Here is a 19,049-nt window from a genome sequence, read left to right as displayed (position 1 = left end):
CTATAGTCCCAGTAAAGTTCCTGTTACGTTACATGTTTGTTTTGTAAATTTTGCTAGATGTGACATATTTTGGATCTGAATCGCAGCAAATACTACATCACTGAGATGTTTCAAACACAAGGCATAGATTAAAGGAATTATTTTCACAGAATGGGATGATAAATAAATTTGATAAAATCTTACAACCATTTTACAACCTTTCCCTTAATTGAATATGTCTGTGATTCCTAGGTATTCATAAAATCACCTAACTAGATTGCTACATGTGTGACCCCCTGGTTTGTAGTGGTTTATATTGAATAGTTTCTAAAAATGATTTGCTATCTATAAACCCACCAAATGTAGGTTATGCATGAAAGCACTATGCATCAATTAAAAACAAACATAATGTAAAATATGTCATGACTACTGAACTTGCTGGTCATGTTAATTGGTTACAGATTTTGTTACTATTTTTGTTGGCATTTGGGGCTAGAGTGAGTTAGTAGGGAACTATAATTATGAACAGATATGAAGTAATGCATCAGTGCTGAGAGACAATTCACTACAGATGGCAACAACAACAAATTACATAAATGCAGAATATGAAAAAAATCTTTTTCCAGTTAATGTGTAAAAAATGAATCTGTCCAGTAAAGCAAATATATTTGAAATTTTAATGAACTTTCTAATTCTATATATACACAACACACACATATCTTATAAGTGTACGTCATGTGCTGTGTGAAAAATCTCAATTTCTGAACATTGTAAATATGTTCTGAAAGACAAAAGGTATTATGTATATAATATGTCCCTTTTCTGATTTGTTGCTCATTACATGAACTGCAAACCTACTGCATTATAAGTACATGTGGCTATATGTGCTTTTCATTAATTTACACATGATGACATGTACTGTCTATTTTTTCACGATCTTAAAGGCAAGTAGGTGCACGTTAGGACAATCGACAACTAAACAAGTGTTATTACTGTGGTAATGAAATGCCGCAATTTTTAATTGTTCACCTGAAACTTTTGCCAAAAAGGCTACTAAGCTGGTCCGCACTTTTAAATCATATTTCGTAAAGTAAATATGTAGTTTAGGTGTTCTGGTCATATACCCTTACCAGATTTTTTAAAATTATTTGATAAGTATAATTTGTCTTATTATTCAGAAACAATCATTAGCCATTTATATATAGTTATTTTAAAATTTACGCAAGTAACTTTTAAAAAAGTGTCAGAAATCCGCTATGCAAGTATACTATTACTAGGCTATATGTATACGTTTCTACCAAATTCAAATTTAAGAATAAAAACCTGACTAGTTTTCTATATTTTAAAATAGCTTTTCCTCAGTCATATTGGACACAAAACGCTGAACTGTTTCGTCTATTAAAATTGACACTACTGTCAAAGACTCAATTTTGATCAAATTCGCTTTCCTTGAAGGTAACAGAAAACGACTGTCGAATGCGGTGCATTGTGGGAAATGGGTGATTGACACGGCGGCCATTTTCCCGCTGGACGCTTCGCTCCCATTGTGTGAACGAGACAGTAAATACTGACACGGTCAGACAAGCTAAACATTTATTTCATCCTTTCATATTGTACTTTTACGAGGTAAGTAGCCACAACCAACGGTTTATTTTGCGCGCAATGTTTTTCACCTTCTTTAAAAGTTTGTGTTTCAATTAATCTCAGTTTAATATATTTTATTTTCGTCGCTGAAGAAAAAACAAACCGAGCGCCGAAACGCAGGAGGAAAAACAGGCTTTCTACTTCAGAGGAGAGCGAGAATATCCGTTTACATTTGATAGGATTTCGCTTCGATAAAACCCAGTTTTTGTACACTCTTACGGGTCTTTAAGAAACTTTTTGGCATCCTTGGACTCTCAGCTTTAATCTCCGCCAGGTGTTTTCTTGAATATATCTACCGTTTTTTACATTTTTTTGAAGTTTCGGACCTACTGCACCGCTCGCAATGCATAGGTCTTTACCTCGGCTGTTTTTCAAACAGAAGCCATAATCTCATGGGTAGGGGCGGGCCTAGGAATGGCAGGAGGGGAGGGCTAAGACCCGCCTACTTGCCACGCCATGTGTATTGTGATTGGCTATAATCGTGTTGTAAAATGGGATTGGGCGTGAAAAATTCTCTGACCCGCCTCAACATAGCATTGGACGCATTGATTGGTTGCATATTTTGTTGCTATGTTTTTTGTGCACATTCGGGCTTTCAGTGAGTTTGTATCGAGCTACATTTGTGATTTAAGAGTAAATGATGTATTGTCAATTTTATATGAAGCATATAGGTTTATTTAGGTAAATTTTCTATAGTTTAAATAATATAATTTTATTTCAAGTGAAGTCGTTGTAAAAGACTTCTTTTCAGAGATTTCAGATGCAAAATCAAATATTTGTTCACGTTTGCAATCATCATGTATTGCAGCTGAACAAGATTCAAGGTTGAGGCCAGAAGTCTATTTGTAATTTGTTAGTAGCTCATTTTGAACCCTAAGTAACAGTATCTAAGATCTTAGTTACTTAGTCCTGCAGATGTTCCTTGAATTGTTCATTGTTTAGGTTTTGTAGAGTTTGATATCGCTATAAATTATAATCAGTAAAACTATTCATTTTATTAATTCTCTGGGCTGTATTTAAATTAAAACTAGGTTAAAATGACTAAGAACTGGGTTCCCTTCTGTTCAGTCACAACTGTTAGCAGTTCACGCCATAAGTATGTGTACTGTTTGTCATCATCTTGCCACTTTCAGCTTTGTTTAGTATTTCCATTTTGGTCTCCAAGGTAACGTCTCTGCTTGCTGGAACTATTAGAATCCATAACACTGATGAACACCAGCTGTAAACACAGTGGAAAGGAGTTGAATTAAGGAGGTCCTACACTTAAATTTGTTTTTTTTTTTTTTTTTTTTTTACAGTTAGCTCAGTGGGTAACTCACAGGCTGCTTAACTACAAACATAAATTTTACAACATGGAAATGTGAAGAAAATATGTAAAAACCTTTTTAGGAAAAAAAAGTTTCAATTTTTGAACTGTTTGTAATCTGAGGAGCAACCCTACTAGAGTATTAACAGAACACATACTATTATGTGCAGTTTTATTTTGTTAAATGACACATGAAATTGTATTTGATATTTCTGATAGTTGTAGATGTTGGTTTTGATACCTACATTTCAGACAGATTTTATTGAAAATATGTATATTGATCATTTGAATTTTGACTGTTCCTGCCATTCAAGTGATCTCAAGGTGCCATGGCTCGTACCAAGCAGACTGCCCGTAAGTCTACTGGAGGCAAGGCTCCGCGTAAGCAGCTGGCCACCAAAGCTGCCCGCAAGAGTGCCCCCTCTACTGGTGGGGTCAAGAAGCCCCATCGTTACAGGTGATGTACAAAGTACAGACTCGCTGTTATACGGGGTACTTCCCTGTAAAATTCTATAGGCCCCTATATTATTAATATATTACATGAGCTTTAATACAGAGCTTTTGATTTTAAGGTGTTGGATTGACCTCCAGTGAGGCACTGCTGTTTTATATCATCGTCACTTTTTACATGTGTCCAACAGGCCGGGTACCGTTGCTCTGCGTGAAATCCGTCGGTACCAGAAGTCTACAGAGCTGCTAATTCGCAAACTGCCTTTCCAGCGGCTTGTGAGAGAGATTGCCCAGGACTTCAAGACCGATCTGCGCTTCCAGAGTGCTGCCATTGGTGCTCTGCAGGTCAGTGTGTGAACTGCTTGCTATGCAAAACAAATTTAAAAAAAAAAAAAAAGAAAGTTGTCAACTGTTATTGGAATGTTACCTGTTTGGCTGCTACAATCAGTATCAAAGTATTCCCTTCTTCCTGGTTAGCAACATTGCTTTACCATCTTATTGTGTTTCTGTGTGTGTGTTTGTACGTGCAGGAGGCCAGCGAGGCTTACCTGGTGGGCTTGTTTGAGGACACCAACCTGTGCGCCATCCACGCCAAGCGTGTCACCATCATGCCCAAAGACATCCAGCTGGCCCGTCGCATCCGTGGGGAGCGTGCTTAGAGACCCCCGTGTTTCTCCTCTCTCTTTTCCACCATGTCAGTCCGTCTTCCCTTCCCCCTCTCTAAACCTCACACCCCCTCTTCTGTTTGTAGTGCTTAGACTAACAATGATTATGATGACTATAAAGTGTGTAGTTGTGTCTTTCTTAGTGCTGTCTGCAGCAGACCTTTAGGGTACCTTTTTGTGCATGTACCAGCTTTGTGCTGATCAGACACACACACTTTCACAAGTGTGACACTAATGGGTGCCCTGCTTAGACAGCTTTTCCCGGTCAGGGAGAGTTTTTGAGTTCATCTACTTAAAAGTAATGTGGTACTCAGTAGTGCCTGGGTTACAGATGGAGTTTTGGCTGGGTGGGTGGAGACACGGACAGGCAGATGAAACAGGAGGGTGGAGTCAGGCTTTATCTGCTGAGGAGGTGACAGCTGCCTCAGCAGGGTGCTAGAACTGCCCTGACCGATCCCTTCTGCCCCCCGCTACCCCAGAGTGAGTGTAAGAGAGGACACAGGTTCGGGGGAGTACAGTTTTTCTAATAGTGCCTGAAGGGTGATGTTGATGTCTGTGTGTGCGTTGTGTGTGTGTGATGATCAGCACAGCAAATTGTGTTCATCTACAAGTATCTCTTGGTAGAGCAACTGTTTATTACAATGTTGATGATGATTATTATGGTATCCTTTTTTAAAAATGCATATGTCTTTTCATATCTGCGGAAAATACTTTTTAAGGAACAACAGCAATATGGGGTTTTGCAAAAGACAAAAGTAATCATTTCAGATTTTAAGATGTTAATTTACACTGGCCACACCCGGGGGTTATTGTATAAATGACTCTGATTTTTTTATTTTAATTTTTTTTTTTTTCCTCCCTCTCTTTTGCCTATAACCATGAAAAAGCTTGTATTCTCTTTTTCATTTATTCTGTTTCTGGTATGAAATTGGCTTTAATGGCATAACCAGTGTGTTGCCAAAGCATTGGAAAGCCTGGAAAAGACGAGCAAAGAGATTAAAATTCATTACGTTCGCTCTGTGTTATAGATGTATAGTCAGAGATCAGACCATCACTAATCGTTTTCAGAATCACTCAGAAATGCATCAAATGTTATACTGTGTCATCAGGTAGTTGCAATTTGTTACATGTCAAAGGGTGTGCTGTTAAAGCCACTGTGAATTTTTGTGAATTGTTCACAAGCCAAGGTGAGTAGTTCATATGTTTCTGTTCCTATTTCTCTTCCACTTCACTGTTCCATCTTCCCAACCCAGCATTCACGTTCCCTCCTACTTGTGGTTTCTTTTTTCTCAGGTTGTGGTGATTACTCCTATATCACTTTAACATTATCATTACTTTTTGATTGAAACATGTCCAGTTGTTAAATTAAGCTGATCTTTGTAATTATCAGATTTCTCATATTAAGATGGTAATAAATGTTACACAAATTTTGTGTTTCTTATTTGCTGTTGTTTTGTGTGTACAGTTTTGACTTCACTACACCAAGGGAGCACAATGAGGTTTTGCTGGGTTAAAATCAACATATGCTTAATCTTGACTGTACAACGTTCTTAGATGTTCAAGCTGTGATTACTTCCTTTAAGCACCCCACATATGGTGTACCTTCTCCTGTGCATCTCCGTAACTATCTGCTTGCAAACATTTCTGACAAATCCTGCCACATTTTATCAGTGTAAAACTGTAATAATCATAATACTCACTCGTTTACTTTGTGTTGTAACCGAACCAACGTCCACAACAGCTTGTCCCGAGTGGGGTCACAGCAAGCCGGAGCCTTACCCAGCAACACGGGGCGCAGGTCGAAGGGGGAGGGTAGGGTATGGCAGTCTCCCACAAGGCACCCCAGGCAGGACTTGAACCCCAGACCTGCCACACCAACACAAGAACAACAACAACACAACCACAGCCTGCCATCACTAGCCGGTGAATGAAAGGTATTTCACACAAACATAACCTGTAGTTTTAATAACGCACAGCTACCTCACCATAGTTTGTTTTGCTTAACCCCATGTTACCACTTTTACAAATCTAGGTCCAACAAAACCTTACCATATTCAAGCATGTTTCACTAAATCATTTTGGTGGTTGGTTCAGGAAAAAACAGCCAGTACAGTAGATAAACTGGCATTGTATAAGCCTTATACACATGTATGTGCTCCATAGGGCACCTGCAAAATATGAGATTCGCAAGAAAAAAAACGTCGAGTAGCATGTTGAACTTTTTAGGAGACACTTTTGTATGAATGAACTATGAAATAAGATTTCTGACCTGCCAAAAAGTTTATATCACACGCTAGACAGAATGTAGCCTATGTACACTCCTCAAAAAAATTAAAGGAACACTTTTTAATCAGAGTATAGCATCAAGTCAATTAAACTCCTGGAATATTGATCTGGTCAGTTAAGTAGCAGAGGGTCAGTGTCACTACTGGTAGCATGAGGCGATACCTGGACCCTACAGAGGTTGCACAGGCAGTCCAACTCCTCCAGGATGGCACATCAATACGTGCCATTGCCAGATGCTTTGCTGTGTCCCCAGCACAGTCTCAAGAGCATGGAGGAGATTCCAGGAGGCAGGCAGTTACTCTAGGAGAGCCGGACAGGGCCGTAGAAGGTCCTTAACCCATCGGCAGGACCGGTATCTTCTCCTTTGTGCAAGGTGGAACAGGATGAGCACTGCCAGAGCCCTACAAAATGACCTCCAGCAGGCCACTGGTGTGAATGTCTCTGACCAAACAATCAGAAACAGACTTCGTGAGGGTGACCTGAGGGTCCGGAGAAGCCGTGGAGAACGTTATGCTGCCTGTAACATCGTTCAGCATGACCGGTTTGGTGGTGGGTCAGTGATGGTCTGGGGAGGCATATCCATGGAGGGACGCACAGACCTCTACAGGCTAGACAATGGCACCCTGACTGCCATTAGGTATCGGGATGAAATCCTTGGACCCGTTGTCAGACCCTACGCTGGTGCAGTGGGTCCTGGGTTCTCCCTGGTGCACGACAATGCCCGGCCTCATGCGGCGAGAGTATGCAGGCGGTTCCTGGAGGATGAAGGAATTGATACCATTGAATGGCCCCCACGCTCACCTGACCCTAAATCCAATAGAACACCTCTGGGACATTATGTTTCGGTCCATCCGACGCCGCCGGGTCGCACCTCAGACTGTCCAGGAGCTCAGTGATGCCCTGGTCCAGATCTGGGAGGGAATACCCCGGGACACCATCCGTCGTCTCATTAGGAGCACGCGCCAACGTTGTCAGGCATGCATACAAGCACGTGGGGGCCATACAAACTACTGAGTACCATTTTGAGTTGCTGCAATGAAATTTCAGCAAAAAGGACTAGCCTGCCGCATCGTTTTTTCACTTTGATTTTCGGGGTGTCCTTGAATTCAGCCCTCTGTAGGCTGATAATTTTCATTTCCATCAAACGATGTGGCATCCTTTCGTTCCTAACACATTACCCAGTCCATATCAGTATAGATATCCAGCATGATTTTTTTTTTTCCCCATTGAGATCTGACGTGTTTTCAAAGTGTTCCTTTAATTTTTTTGAGCAGTGTATATGAAAATTCCCCACATTAGCGCCAGTAGCGCTGTATCGAGCATCACCGTGTGCGCACAACACACGCTGTCTGTGTATCGGAGGCGAGCGGCGGAGAAGCGCTTCGCCCTGCAATGTTGCGCCGCCAGATGGAGACACTGTCCGCGTCGTCAACGGCCGAGCGCGAGACACGTTTCTCGTCACCCGGAAATTGCGGCGCGTGTCAGCGAAGTCTCGTGAATTCCTTCGTACGGAAATACGTTCGGAAATGTTAAAGATTCCCGTTCGGCTGCTAATGATGTCGGCAACTGTAACAATGTAACAATTCGCTTTATCTGACTAGAACAGTAAACGGGCTCGGATTCCACTTATATTAGTACTCTTGAAAGGTACACTGTTAGATTTGGGATAGGAAATTGTTCATAATAACAGAACAAAACTAAATTACCTTAAACACTCCGTCACAAGCAATAAAAGTTTACTAATACAGACGCGGGTCAGTTTCTGTAAAAACCTCGAGCATAACTGAAATTTCCACACGCACACAGATTCCCATAGACACATATATATTTAAGTTGGAGCGGCATTAAAGTTAATACAGATTTAAAATGAGCAAAAACAGAAATATGTCGTTCCTCACTTTTCCGGTCTCAGTTTTGATCTCCACGGTAACGATCAATGTCACTTTGACAATATCTACAGCTGGTAATTGAGTTGCTCCTGTGCAAGCAGAAATTTCACAAGATTTTTGAAAAAAAACTACAAAACTTTCATATTTCGAAAAATGGGCTATTTGTTACCCTGGAACAAGTGTACACAACCTGAATTGGTATATAATACAGTAGAATTCCTTGCTACAGAAAAGTTCATAACTAATTATTAGCGTCTTGAACAAAGACGTCAGAATGATACAAAGAATACACTGTTTACCAGGCCAAGTATTCATAGACTACACAATAAAAATGCCTATTTTGACGTGAGAGTTATTGCTTGCGGTTGCTGAATACTCGGTAATAATTGTATTGTGTCCAAAGTGGACCCTGAGGGGGTCGAACCTGTGTCCTCTACGAATTTCTTCTCCTCAAATATTTCTTCAGATGAGCGCAGATGCAGCACCTTATAATAAGGAGGCTGCGTTTAAAATGTTTCCTTCGCCAACATTTATTTTCACGCGATAAAAAAGTGAGATACATTGATTGACTCGACTTCCATTGTCTCAAGGTATCGTTTTAACGTTTCAAGTGATAAATGTTACCCTCATTTTTAGTACGAACTGGACGAGAACATGAGGAGAACATTATTTCTCATCTTTAAGAAAATGACTTTCACATTTTTAACTACTAACAATCAGAAAAAATGACCAGTGAGGTCTTAACATAATAAAAATTATGGTCTTTATTAAATCATTGTTGCTGTGTATTCAGATTTCACAGTCATGTTTCTAAGTCTGATAAATGTAATGGTTGAGAGACGGATGACATTTTTTAAAAATTAAACCAATTATTTTAATTTTAATGTCTTTTTTTGTTTTCAAATTTGTTTGAAAACTAATTTTACTTTATGGCATGAATAAAATATGTGCATTTTGACTAGACCTTAGCATCCAGCTGCCTGAATGTAAGCAACAAAACCCTCGTCCAGGTACCTGAAGGCTTATACAGTGGTAATTACCTGAGTTTTGATTCTTGCAGCCGGTCTGGGGTGGCACAGTGGTGCAGTGGGTAACAATGGTGTCTCAAAGTGCCTAAGATGCACATCCCGGCAGAGGACTGGCACAGGGTGTGCGTGGAGTTTACATGTTCTCCCCATGCTCACGATCCAAAGACATGTATGGAAGAAGTCAGTTGTTAACGACTTCCATACGTCCCTTACTGTGAAAACCATGCGAGTTATCACCATGTGTCAGTTCCACTCATAAGGACCCTATTCCCCAACAAGTGTCAAGAGTGTTTTCACCTTTCGGTGTTGTCAGCATAAATACTGACCCAAATTAAAACAGCTTTTGAGTGTCATTTAGCTGGTCTTTCTTAAAATGAATGAGTATTGTAATTTGCAATAGATCGAAAAGGCGATATTTGGTTTGAGAAGCATGCAGTGATTTGCTGATACTGGAAAGCATACATGTTCGTGTCCATGTACTGTACACCGGTCAAAGTGTACCTGGTGGACCTCCTGAATAGAGGATGTGTTTTTTGTGTGTTGAGTCCGGATGCTTTTAATGTCTGGGGAAAATCTCAGCAACAGTTTTGCGCACAGGAGTGCTTGTGTTCTGTCTGTGAATACCTCCGCGTTGCAGCTTTTGGCATCTTGAGGAATAGGTTTTTGTGTGTCTTAGACAGCGTGCCGTTGTTAGCAAGGAGAAACCGAGTTTGTGTGTTCTGTACTGCGTGTGCATGTCTAAGCAGGGATGTTGTGGGGCTGTGTTCACCTTCCCCAAGGTCTGCATAGTGCCCGTCCATCTGTGCTGCTCTGGGGGATTACAGCCAATCCGTCTGTCTGCGGCTCAAAGTGCTGACTGACAGATCACAGATTAGTACTGTGCTGCACCCAGAGAGAGAGGGGGACAGGGAAAGAAAGAGAGAGAGAGATTAACAGAGCAATGTACTGTGGGAGGGAGGGAGAGAGAGAGGGAGGGAGGGAGAGAAGAGAGATTAGCATAGCACAGAGGCAGTGAGAGATTAGTACAGCATAGCACACAAAAAGGATGGGGGGGTGTGGGTGGGGTAGAGGGGAGACCGGGACTTGGCCTGGTACAGCGCCTGGGGATTAACCTTGTGCTGCCACAAGCACAACCTGGTTCGCAACAACCACACAATTGCATACGGAACCACACACAGAGACAGACAACAACACTTCGCCTCCAATATATACATTATTATGTGCACATGAAAGCCATTATGTAGAGCTTTCAAGAGCAACTTGGAGATATCACAGCACTTTGAAAGCGCGCCTGCTTTTTACTGGCCATAACTAATTTGTGGAGGTGCATTATAAGACTGGTGCAGTAATTGCATGTAACACCAGCCAAGTATCACACATAGTTTCTGTGTTTTGGATAAAACTGCTCCACTGAGCAGGATGAGGGTGAAGGGTCAAGAATGGCAGTGTGCATGAGCTTTGAGCTGCAGCTTATGGCGGGCTCCGAGGTATCTGCCTCCCTCCATGCGTTCCACGGTACTTCTCCAAGGTTACTCGGCTTCCCTCTCGGCTTCCCTCTTCCTCACAACGCCGAACTGCAGCACTTCCCCAAATGTCAGTGGTGACATTTCAGAAAAGAACAACAAGTGATCGGATGTGTATTGGATGTGACTGGATGCGTATTTCATACAAACTGTGATCCCTGCTAAATAAAGACTACCTGGTTGTGTACAACATAACACTCCAGTCTGGCAACAATATCACTAATCTTTGCTGTTCATTAAGGATATACATTATGAACATTATTAATACATTCAGAGCCTTAAAAGAACAACTATATTATCAAAGATCATTAAGGTCCCAGTAGTTCATATAATGTTATTAAAAATAACTGTTTTTTACTCTTTTTCTTCTAGGGCAGCATGCCTCATTTAAGATATTGCACAAGTAGATGAAAATGAAATTTGTATTCCATGGAAATTTTGTCATTTTTAGCATTAAGAATGATTTTACCTTTTCATATGCAGCATGCAAAATCTCTTTAAAATATGATAGATTTCATTTAAGTTTATTAAATTTAAAGAAGCAGGAAGAAAGAAAGCAAATAAGTTGTTTTAGGTGTATAAGTGTATAAGTTTAAAATAAGTGTATGTACCCCATTATGGGTTGTGTTCTGGGTGGGTTTCTAAGGATTTTTGCAACTAAGAATTTTTCTATAGTTTCTAGTCTCTGTAACTATTTTTCCCGTAAGTAATAAAACAAAACGTCGTTATTGAGGACCTGGAAATGCAGATTTTCCCTGATATGGCTCTAAAAATCTTTACCAATCAGTACCCAAAATCTTAAATTTAAAAAAAAAAATTTCGTTACTTTTATACATTTTTGGATTATTTACAAACTAAAAGTAGTATTTGTGTTTTGTATGAACATTTTCATACCAGCGGATCAAGCACTGCTGTGGCTGTAGAAAACACATTAAGAACAGTGGTTTATTCTAAACAAGCAACTTTAAATAAAAATATAAAAATGTTTTTCATGAATTTTAATTCCTGCCATACATTTCAGTTGGCGTTTTCCTACAAAGAGACTTAAATTTTTCAATTACTTAGAGTTGTAACATAGGTGGGTAATTTTACTAGATATCAGGGTAATACAGTCAGAGGTGGGATTCGAACGTACGACCTTTGGGTCTAAAAGCAGAGGCTCTAAACACGCAATATGTCTTGTAGATACCCCTGAAAACCCTGATTAAGTGTCTTTTGTCCAGACATGGATGGACCCTCCATATACAGTGACGAGGGGGGGGGGGAGGTCCTGTGGCTTAAACTTCTGGTTTATTTAAGTCCTTTCGAGTTCACTTAACACTAAGGATTTTTACGGTTTCCCGGAACAACAGAAGGTTTAATACTAGGAGTTCAACTCATCAAATGAACACTTTAGCTACCGCACGCTGTTAATAATGTCTTTTCTACTTCTCATTAACTTAACGTGCTTGTTTCTCCCTTACTTTTAATAATCGCAATAATTCACTGAAGAAAAATGTCAGAATTTGAACCGTGATTTATTTTTTGGTTTCGTGCGTCCAGTGTTTTAATGGACTATGCAGTATTTTTTTTTTTGCAAGGTGATTCTTCATTCGATCACCTCCTGTCGAGCATTTCATTGATTAATGTAAGTCCTCAATCAATCAATGCTACTGATAGAGCATCACTTTAGTTATTTTCCCTTCTTCGTAATCAAACAGGCTGATCACCTATGGCCAGTTACACCTTTTGTAGCCTATTGGTAGAAATGGAAGAAAATCGGTTTATTAGTGTTTTATCAGTATTTCCACACATGATGAAGTGCAGTGAGTGATGACACGCCGCCGCAATACCGACTGCGCTCAGTCTCACCAGCTTTATGCTCGAACTGGAAATGCTGCCCTTAATTAAAGTAAAGTAACGTAAGTTTATCTGTCGAGTCTTATGTGTTAGCTTTGAAACGTATAAATAATAATTTAATAATTTGATTTGCAAAACACAGGCGACACATCATTCATCGCCAGCCAGGAGACTAAATGAGACGTTACTTAGTGTCTTTATTTAAGTATTTAAAATACTTTATGATGATCGTGTTCGTGTCTCATCCGCTCACATTCAAGAAAGACTTCCGAAGAGAAACCCACTAAATCAGCCTCCGCCCAAACTTACTCCTATGTAAGTATTTATTTACCACAGTAATTTTCCACGTGCATCTTTTTGGCCACGTGTTGGTTTGCCGGTTAAGTAGCCTGGGTTCCACATTAACACTGGCACGTGCTGTGTTTTCCCCTCCGGCTACAAATATTAAGACATTTTTAGTTACAACTTTTTTTTTTTTTTTTTTTTTTCTCCCCCCTCAGATTTAGATTTATTGTCATTTTGTGCAATGCGTTCTCGTGTAATTTACGGAATATACAGTACTGAGCAGCAGTGAAATTGCTCTTTCTGTAAAAAGGAAAAAAAAAAACGGAGAAATTAAAATGCTAAACGTGTCTTGTACTGTCCAGCAGCTAAATGTGGTGATAAGACAGACGTGCTTCTTATTTTTCAGGAGTTTCACATGATTTATTCTTGCTTTCTGTGCGTTGCCACACAGCAATACCGTAATATAAATAATAATGCTTCCAAGCCGGTAATCCGAGGACATACTGACACATTGCAGCTCTCTGTAAAATGACACTGTACTTATCATGTCTTATTTAGATACATATACAGTGAAATACATTTTCTCTCCTGTGTGTGTTTTTTTTTTTTTTTTTTTTCCCTACCTAGGTACAGCTGAACAGGAAAACTTATTTATTGGAAAATAGGGTTATGCTAAACAAAGAGTCCCCCGAGCGGAGCCTTATTTATTCTTCCACTTCGCTCAGTCACTCGCTGTCACACCACTGGTCACAGGCTCACGTGTCACATGTGTTTGCTGTGGAGATACTCGTGTCGTGTTCGCCGTGGAAAAACGACATGACATGATGATGATGAGAAAGTCACAAAACCGCACCCAGAGAGAAGATGCTTCGACACGCTGTGCCGGATTGCGCAGCGCTGCAAACATGCTAGATGACATTTTAATTTTATTATTTTCTGTTTACTTCAAACTTGTCTGTCCTGCCTGGCTGGACTTAGATCGGCCGAGTGCGACCTGCTCGTAGACGGAGCGAAAACGCAGAGCGGAGCAGCGAGGCTCTACCGTTTTCATGCTTGAAATACATCTAGTAAAATACTCAATAACAGACAACGCAGTGCTGCAAAGTAAAAGCGGCATCATGGGTTATGGAGCCCTAAACTGCAAACCAAAGGCTGTAATTGTGAGCGAAATTAAAGTGGAAATGTTTCTGAAATAACTCAAAGGCTAGGGGAGTTACCGCCTCGTTCAGTCCCGTTCAAACCGATTACGAGGGCGGCAGGGTGGCGCAGCGGGTAGTGAGCGTCCTTACAGGCCTGGGCTGTTCCGGCATAAGTTTGAAGGCAGCTCGGAGTGTGTGGCGCGGGTTTCCTTACACTCTCCTCCACACGTTTCAATGGGCCACGTTTAAGTGTGTGTGGGAGTGTGTGTGAGGGAGTGTGAACTGAAGAACAGCCTCTTTTCTTGCTGCGATGGACTGACATGCCGTCCAGGATGTCCCCTGCCTCACTCTCTGTTGAGACGCTTTGTAATTAAATAGACCATCCGACTGTGATACCATGTTTTTAACCTTTCATTATTGACTTTCAGGAGTCATGTTTGTTAATGGTGAAATAATCCTGTAATGTAAATGAACCTGAAGTGTTGGGTTATTTTTCGTTTTTAAATTTGGGAAGGTCATTTTATGATGATGAAGGGAAGTACTGGGCGGTGTTTTTAATTGAATTGATGTGTCTTGCTGGGGGGTGCGGTGGCGCAGTGGGTTGGACCACAGTCCTGCTCTTCGGTGGGTCTGGGGTTCAAGTCCCGCTTGGGGTGCCTTGCGACGGGCTGGCGTCCCGTCCTGGGTGTGTCCCCTCCCCCTCCGGCCTTACGCCCTATGTTGCCGGGTAGGCTCCGGTTCCCCGTGACCCTGTATGGGACAAGCGGTTCTGAAAGTGTGTGTGTGTGTGTGTGTCTTGCTGGGAATTTTAATACTTTAATGACGACCTCAGATGTGCCAACATGTAGCTAGAGATGTGTATAAACATGTTTTGTATAAAAAAATTTTATTCATTCATTATAATTGACTCTGCTATTTGAGGTCCATTTTCAGAATAGGACAGATCAGAGGCATGTGATGATAATAATGGTGAAACTGTAAAAATATATGTGTTTTTCATCAAAATGGCAGAATCACAAAACCGAACTTTTTTAGACCGCCTCCGAAAAGCTGTTAATTTTTACCACCCACATCTCCTGCCATAATTTTATTTTCTGGTAACTAATGCATGGTGTTTGAGTTGAGAAAGGTTAGTGTTTTGGTGATGCAAGTTTTTTTTTTTTTTTTTTTTTTTAAATTCCCACTCCAAAGTTGATGCATAGATTGAATTATTTGTACTACTATGTGCAGAAAATCTCTTGCTCCTTGTCTTGTATCCTTGTTGCTTTCCATATGCAAAATTAAGATCATACATGAGACAGGGATCTTTATTGCTATATGGCTTAGATGGATGAGCTGTTGTCCTACTGCAACAATGTATGTGTTTTACAAAAATTTACACACACACACATTCCCTTACACTGCTAAATGCAGTCAGAGTGTTTGTGTCCATGTAAACAATGTGTGTGGTTATAGGTGAGTATCACAGTCCTCAGAGAACACCAACTCAGACACTGCAAAATGCACAAGTCTTCAAAGAAAATATGCTGGATTTCAGCACAGAAAACTTGTGCTGCGAAGCCAAAATGTTTCCTGTACAGACATTGCAATGAAACAGTAAACTAATGCATATAATATCAAAGAAATGGATATGTCCTGCAGTGCAATATTCTAAATGCACAGATTCATTATGAAAGAAATGGGTTTTGAAATAAAGATGAAAAATTTTACAAAGTATAACACTCTTTATGGATACTTTCATTACAATGACAGCCATATTTACATCCTTGTCCTTTGCAGTTTACATGAAAATGTTACTAAGGTCCAAGTGTTATATTGTTCCTTGTATGCCTAGGCTATGGAAGGATTTAAATTACAGCAAACAGATTAAAAAGCTGAATATTACAGACAGAAAGAATCCTGAAGGTTACAGAAATAAGAGAAACAATTTTAACATTTATTCATTATTTGATTTGAAAATATTTTCTCTCATGGGTTTCAAATTAATTACATTACTATAATTAAAATCACATTGAGAAAAAGAGCAGATATAAAATTAATACTAACACATGGGACTTTGCAAAAACAAGAAAATGTGTTATATGTGGTCTTTTCTAGTTTGTAGTCTTAAACTTCACCAAAAAGTACCAGCCTTCAGTACAAGACTAAAATGATCTATTATGCTTTTGAGTTTGATGGTCCTCTGTGAACCTACAGTTCACTGCTGCCTCAATCAGCCTTGGCTTTTCACATTGGCTTCCTTGAGCAAAAGCCCTCATGCTTACTTTGTGCTTCACAAGTACTTTGCTTGTTTCTCGCTAGCTGTGCACAGAAAAGTATGGTTGTGATGAAAACAACTGCTGCACTTAAGAGGACAAAACACTTTCGCCACATATGTTTGAAGCTGGAGGAAACAGTCCAACCCCTTGTCCACCTTCGATTGGTTCACATCAGTGTAGCAACATAGATTAAGATTTTTTTTCCCTCATATAACCTCCCCTTTCTCCGTTCCCATGTCACATGACCCATTACATCACTTGTTTAGTGATTGAGGTCAGTGGTGGATTAGGAAATTGCCCCTGGAATGGAATTATTGTGAGTCAGGGGAGGGTTGGGGTTGGGGGCAGAAAGAGAGTGGCACACATAGTAGGAAGGCAAGCAGAAAGAGGGCAAAGGGGAAAGATGTAGACTCAGAAAGGGAGGTATTGCAAGCACAAAACCAGAGTGCTACCCAACATGTGTACCTGTAAAATTTTGGGAACATCACCAGCACTGGAGCAAAATAAAACCATTATAGCAACTCCTCTTATGTGTTAATGGACGATAAAAAGAATAAATATGATCCCTTTGAGTATGTGGTTGCATTCTCACCAACATGCTATACATACTGTGTGTAATGGGGATGAGGAATATGGTTTATCATATCTGAGATTAGGGAACCAACCCCTTAGAAATGATTTATGTGTCATCTGCCCTTTTGGTAATACATATAATTCTACATCAATGTCTCTCTTTCTGGGTTTGACATTTTTATTTGTTCATCTGTTTGCTTGTTTTTATTGCCAAATGGTCTATTATATTCTAGTCTAGGGAAGTAGGGATAGTTTGCTTTCTCCTGAGATTTTTATCCTTTCAGATCATTATCCTTTTTTTACTCAGACTAAAACTAGACTGAAAATTGTTCTTGTAGGCAGTGATGCAAAATCCCTAGTATTCAACCATCACAGTGAATGCAACACATTACCTGTGTCAGGCTCAATGAGAATTGCCGGAGGTTTATAATTACCTGGTAAACAAGAAATTGTATAGAATAATTTGTTGAGCTGAGTGTCAGTGTTGCCATACCAAATTTTTTTTTTATGTTATACTAATAAAACCTGACAATTCTTAGGTAGTTCAAAAATTCTTATAAAGCCTGTATATGCATCAGTAAGTTATCATGCACACAACCCTGCATATACCCAAAAATATGCATTATGGCTGCATTAAAGAATGAGATGGTTATGCCAAATTTCCAAAGTTAACCACATTTCAGTGAAATCCTTCCACACAATCTACAAACTCATTACATCCAATTCCATTTAATCTTCTGTTTGATCCTAGAAAGCATATCCCCAATAACTTTAGTTGATTAAGTTCTAGGAGGCCAGAGTCTTAAATCTCCAAAATCAGTGCTAATAATGCTTGAAATCAAATAACGCCAAACATTTGAAATCAAATAACTTTAATTTCACATCTTTGTCACTCACACATTCAATAACAAAAATGCTTGATTAGAGGATCAGGAAGGTCTGGAACCTGTTCTGGAAGACAATGGCAGTAGACTAAGTAGGGCACATGTTGGATAGGATACCAGTCCCTGGATAACAGTTCTTGTTATTGTGGCAGAACCTTTTCCCTCAGAGCTACAGAGGTATCCTCACATATCTCTGCATGCCTCTTGGACATCTCTGCTTGGATGACTGATCACCATCTAGAACTCATCCTTCTTGCTTCTGCTATCAGACTTCTCCAGCTGATATAGCATTCCACTGTATGAGATGTTTGACCTGCCAAAGTGGTCCCATGAATCCACCCTTCTTGTGTCTCGCCATTGGCTTCCTGTAGCTGCCTGAATTGAGTGTAAGACTCTGGTTACAGCCTCCATTCAAGAATCTGCTCCAGGACCTGTTCCCTTGCTACATACCAACCAGACTGCTAAGGTCCATCTGCCTCTGCCATCTTGGTAGTCTTGCGCACAAGAGGTCAAAAATAAAAAAAATTTAAAACCCCCAAAAAAATAAAAGAAACCCCAAAGGCTCCTGCTTCTGGCTCCAGTGTGGTGGAATGATCTTCCTCTCTCAATCAGAATTTCTGAATCTCTCTCCATGTTCAAAAAGGGTCTCAAAACACATCTCTTTCAGAGTCACTTCTCTCGGGAGTTAATTTACATTATATCCATACATCCATGCATTTCCCATAACCACTTGCCTTGAGCAGGGTTGCAGTGTTATGTTGTTTGCCAAAAATAGCTACGTATTGCTGTCACTCATGTAATGCACACACATGCACATTTTCTGAACCGATATCCTACCAGAGCCTACCTGGTAACACAAGGCGTATGGTCAGAAGGGGAGGGGACACACCCAGGACGGGACGCCAGTCCGCCGCAAGGCACCCCAAGCGGGACTCGAACCCCAGACCCACCAGAGAGCAGGACCCGGTCCAACCCACTGCACTACCGCACCCCCTCGCTCATGTAATGTTTACATTTATTTACTTAGCAGACACTTTTCTCCAAAGCAGCTTACAATGGATACTAGGTAGTGTTATAAGCCCACACACACACACACACACACTGACTTAGACTGCTAGATACATTACTTACACTGGGTCACTCATCCATACATCAGTGGAACACACTCTCTCTGTGTCACTCACACACTATGGGGGAATCTGAACAACTTGTCTTTGGACTGTGGAAGGAAACCAGAGCACCCAGTGGAAACCCACGCAGGCACAGGGAGAACATACAAACTCCACACAGACTGTGTGGGG

At 40.4% G+C, this 19,049-nt stretch overlaps 1 protein-coding gene across 1 annotated transcript; it reads left to right on the top strand.

The window, feature by feature from the left end:
- The first annotated feature begins 1,466 nt into the window (after positions 1 to 1,466).
- Positions 1,467 to 5,031, top strand: h3f3c (H3 histone, family 3C). The gene is made up of 4 exons (XM_029255548.1): positions 1,467 to 1,605; positions 3,244 to 3,386; positions 3,571 to 3,724; positions 3,910 to 5,031. Exons 2-4 carry the CDS (start codon positions 3,259 to 3,261, stop codon positions 4,036 to 4,038), a joined length of 411 nt encoding a protein of 136 aa, XP_029111381.1. The 5' UTR covers positions 1,467 to 1,605; positions 3,244 to 3,258; the 3' UTR covers positions 4,039 to 5,031.
- Positions 5,032 to 19,049: the final 14,018 nt, after the last annotated feature.

The sequence above is a fragment of the Scleropages formosus genome, chromosome 10 (assembly GCF_900964775.1).
Source record: "Scleropages formosus chromosome 10, fSclFor1.1, whole genome shotgun sequence".
Lineage (NCBI taxonomy): Eukaryota > Metazoa > Chordata > Actinopteri > Osteoglossiformes > Osteoglossidae > Scleropages > Scleropages formosus.
This window is presented reverse-complemented; position numbering and strand designations above follow the sequence as displayed.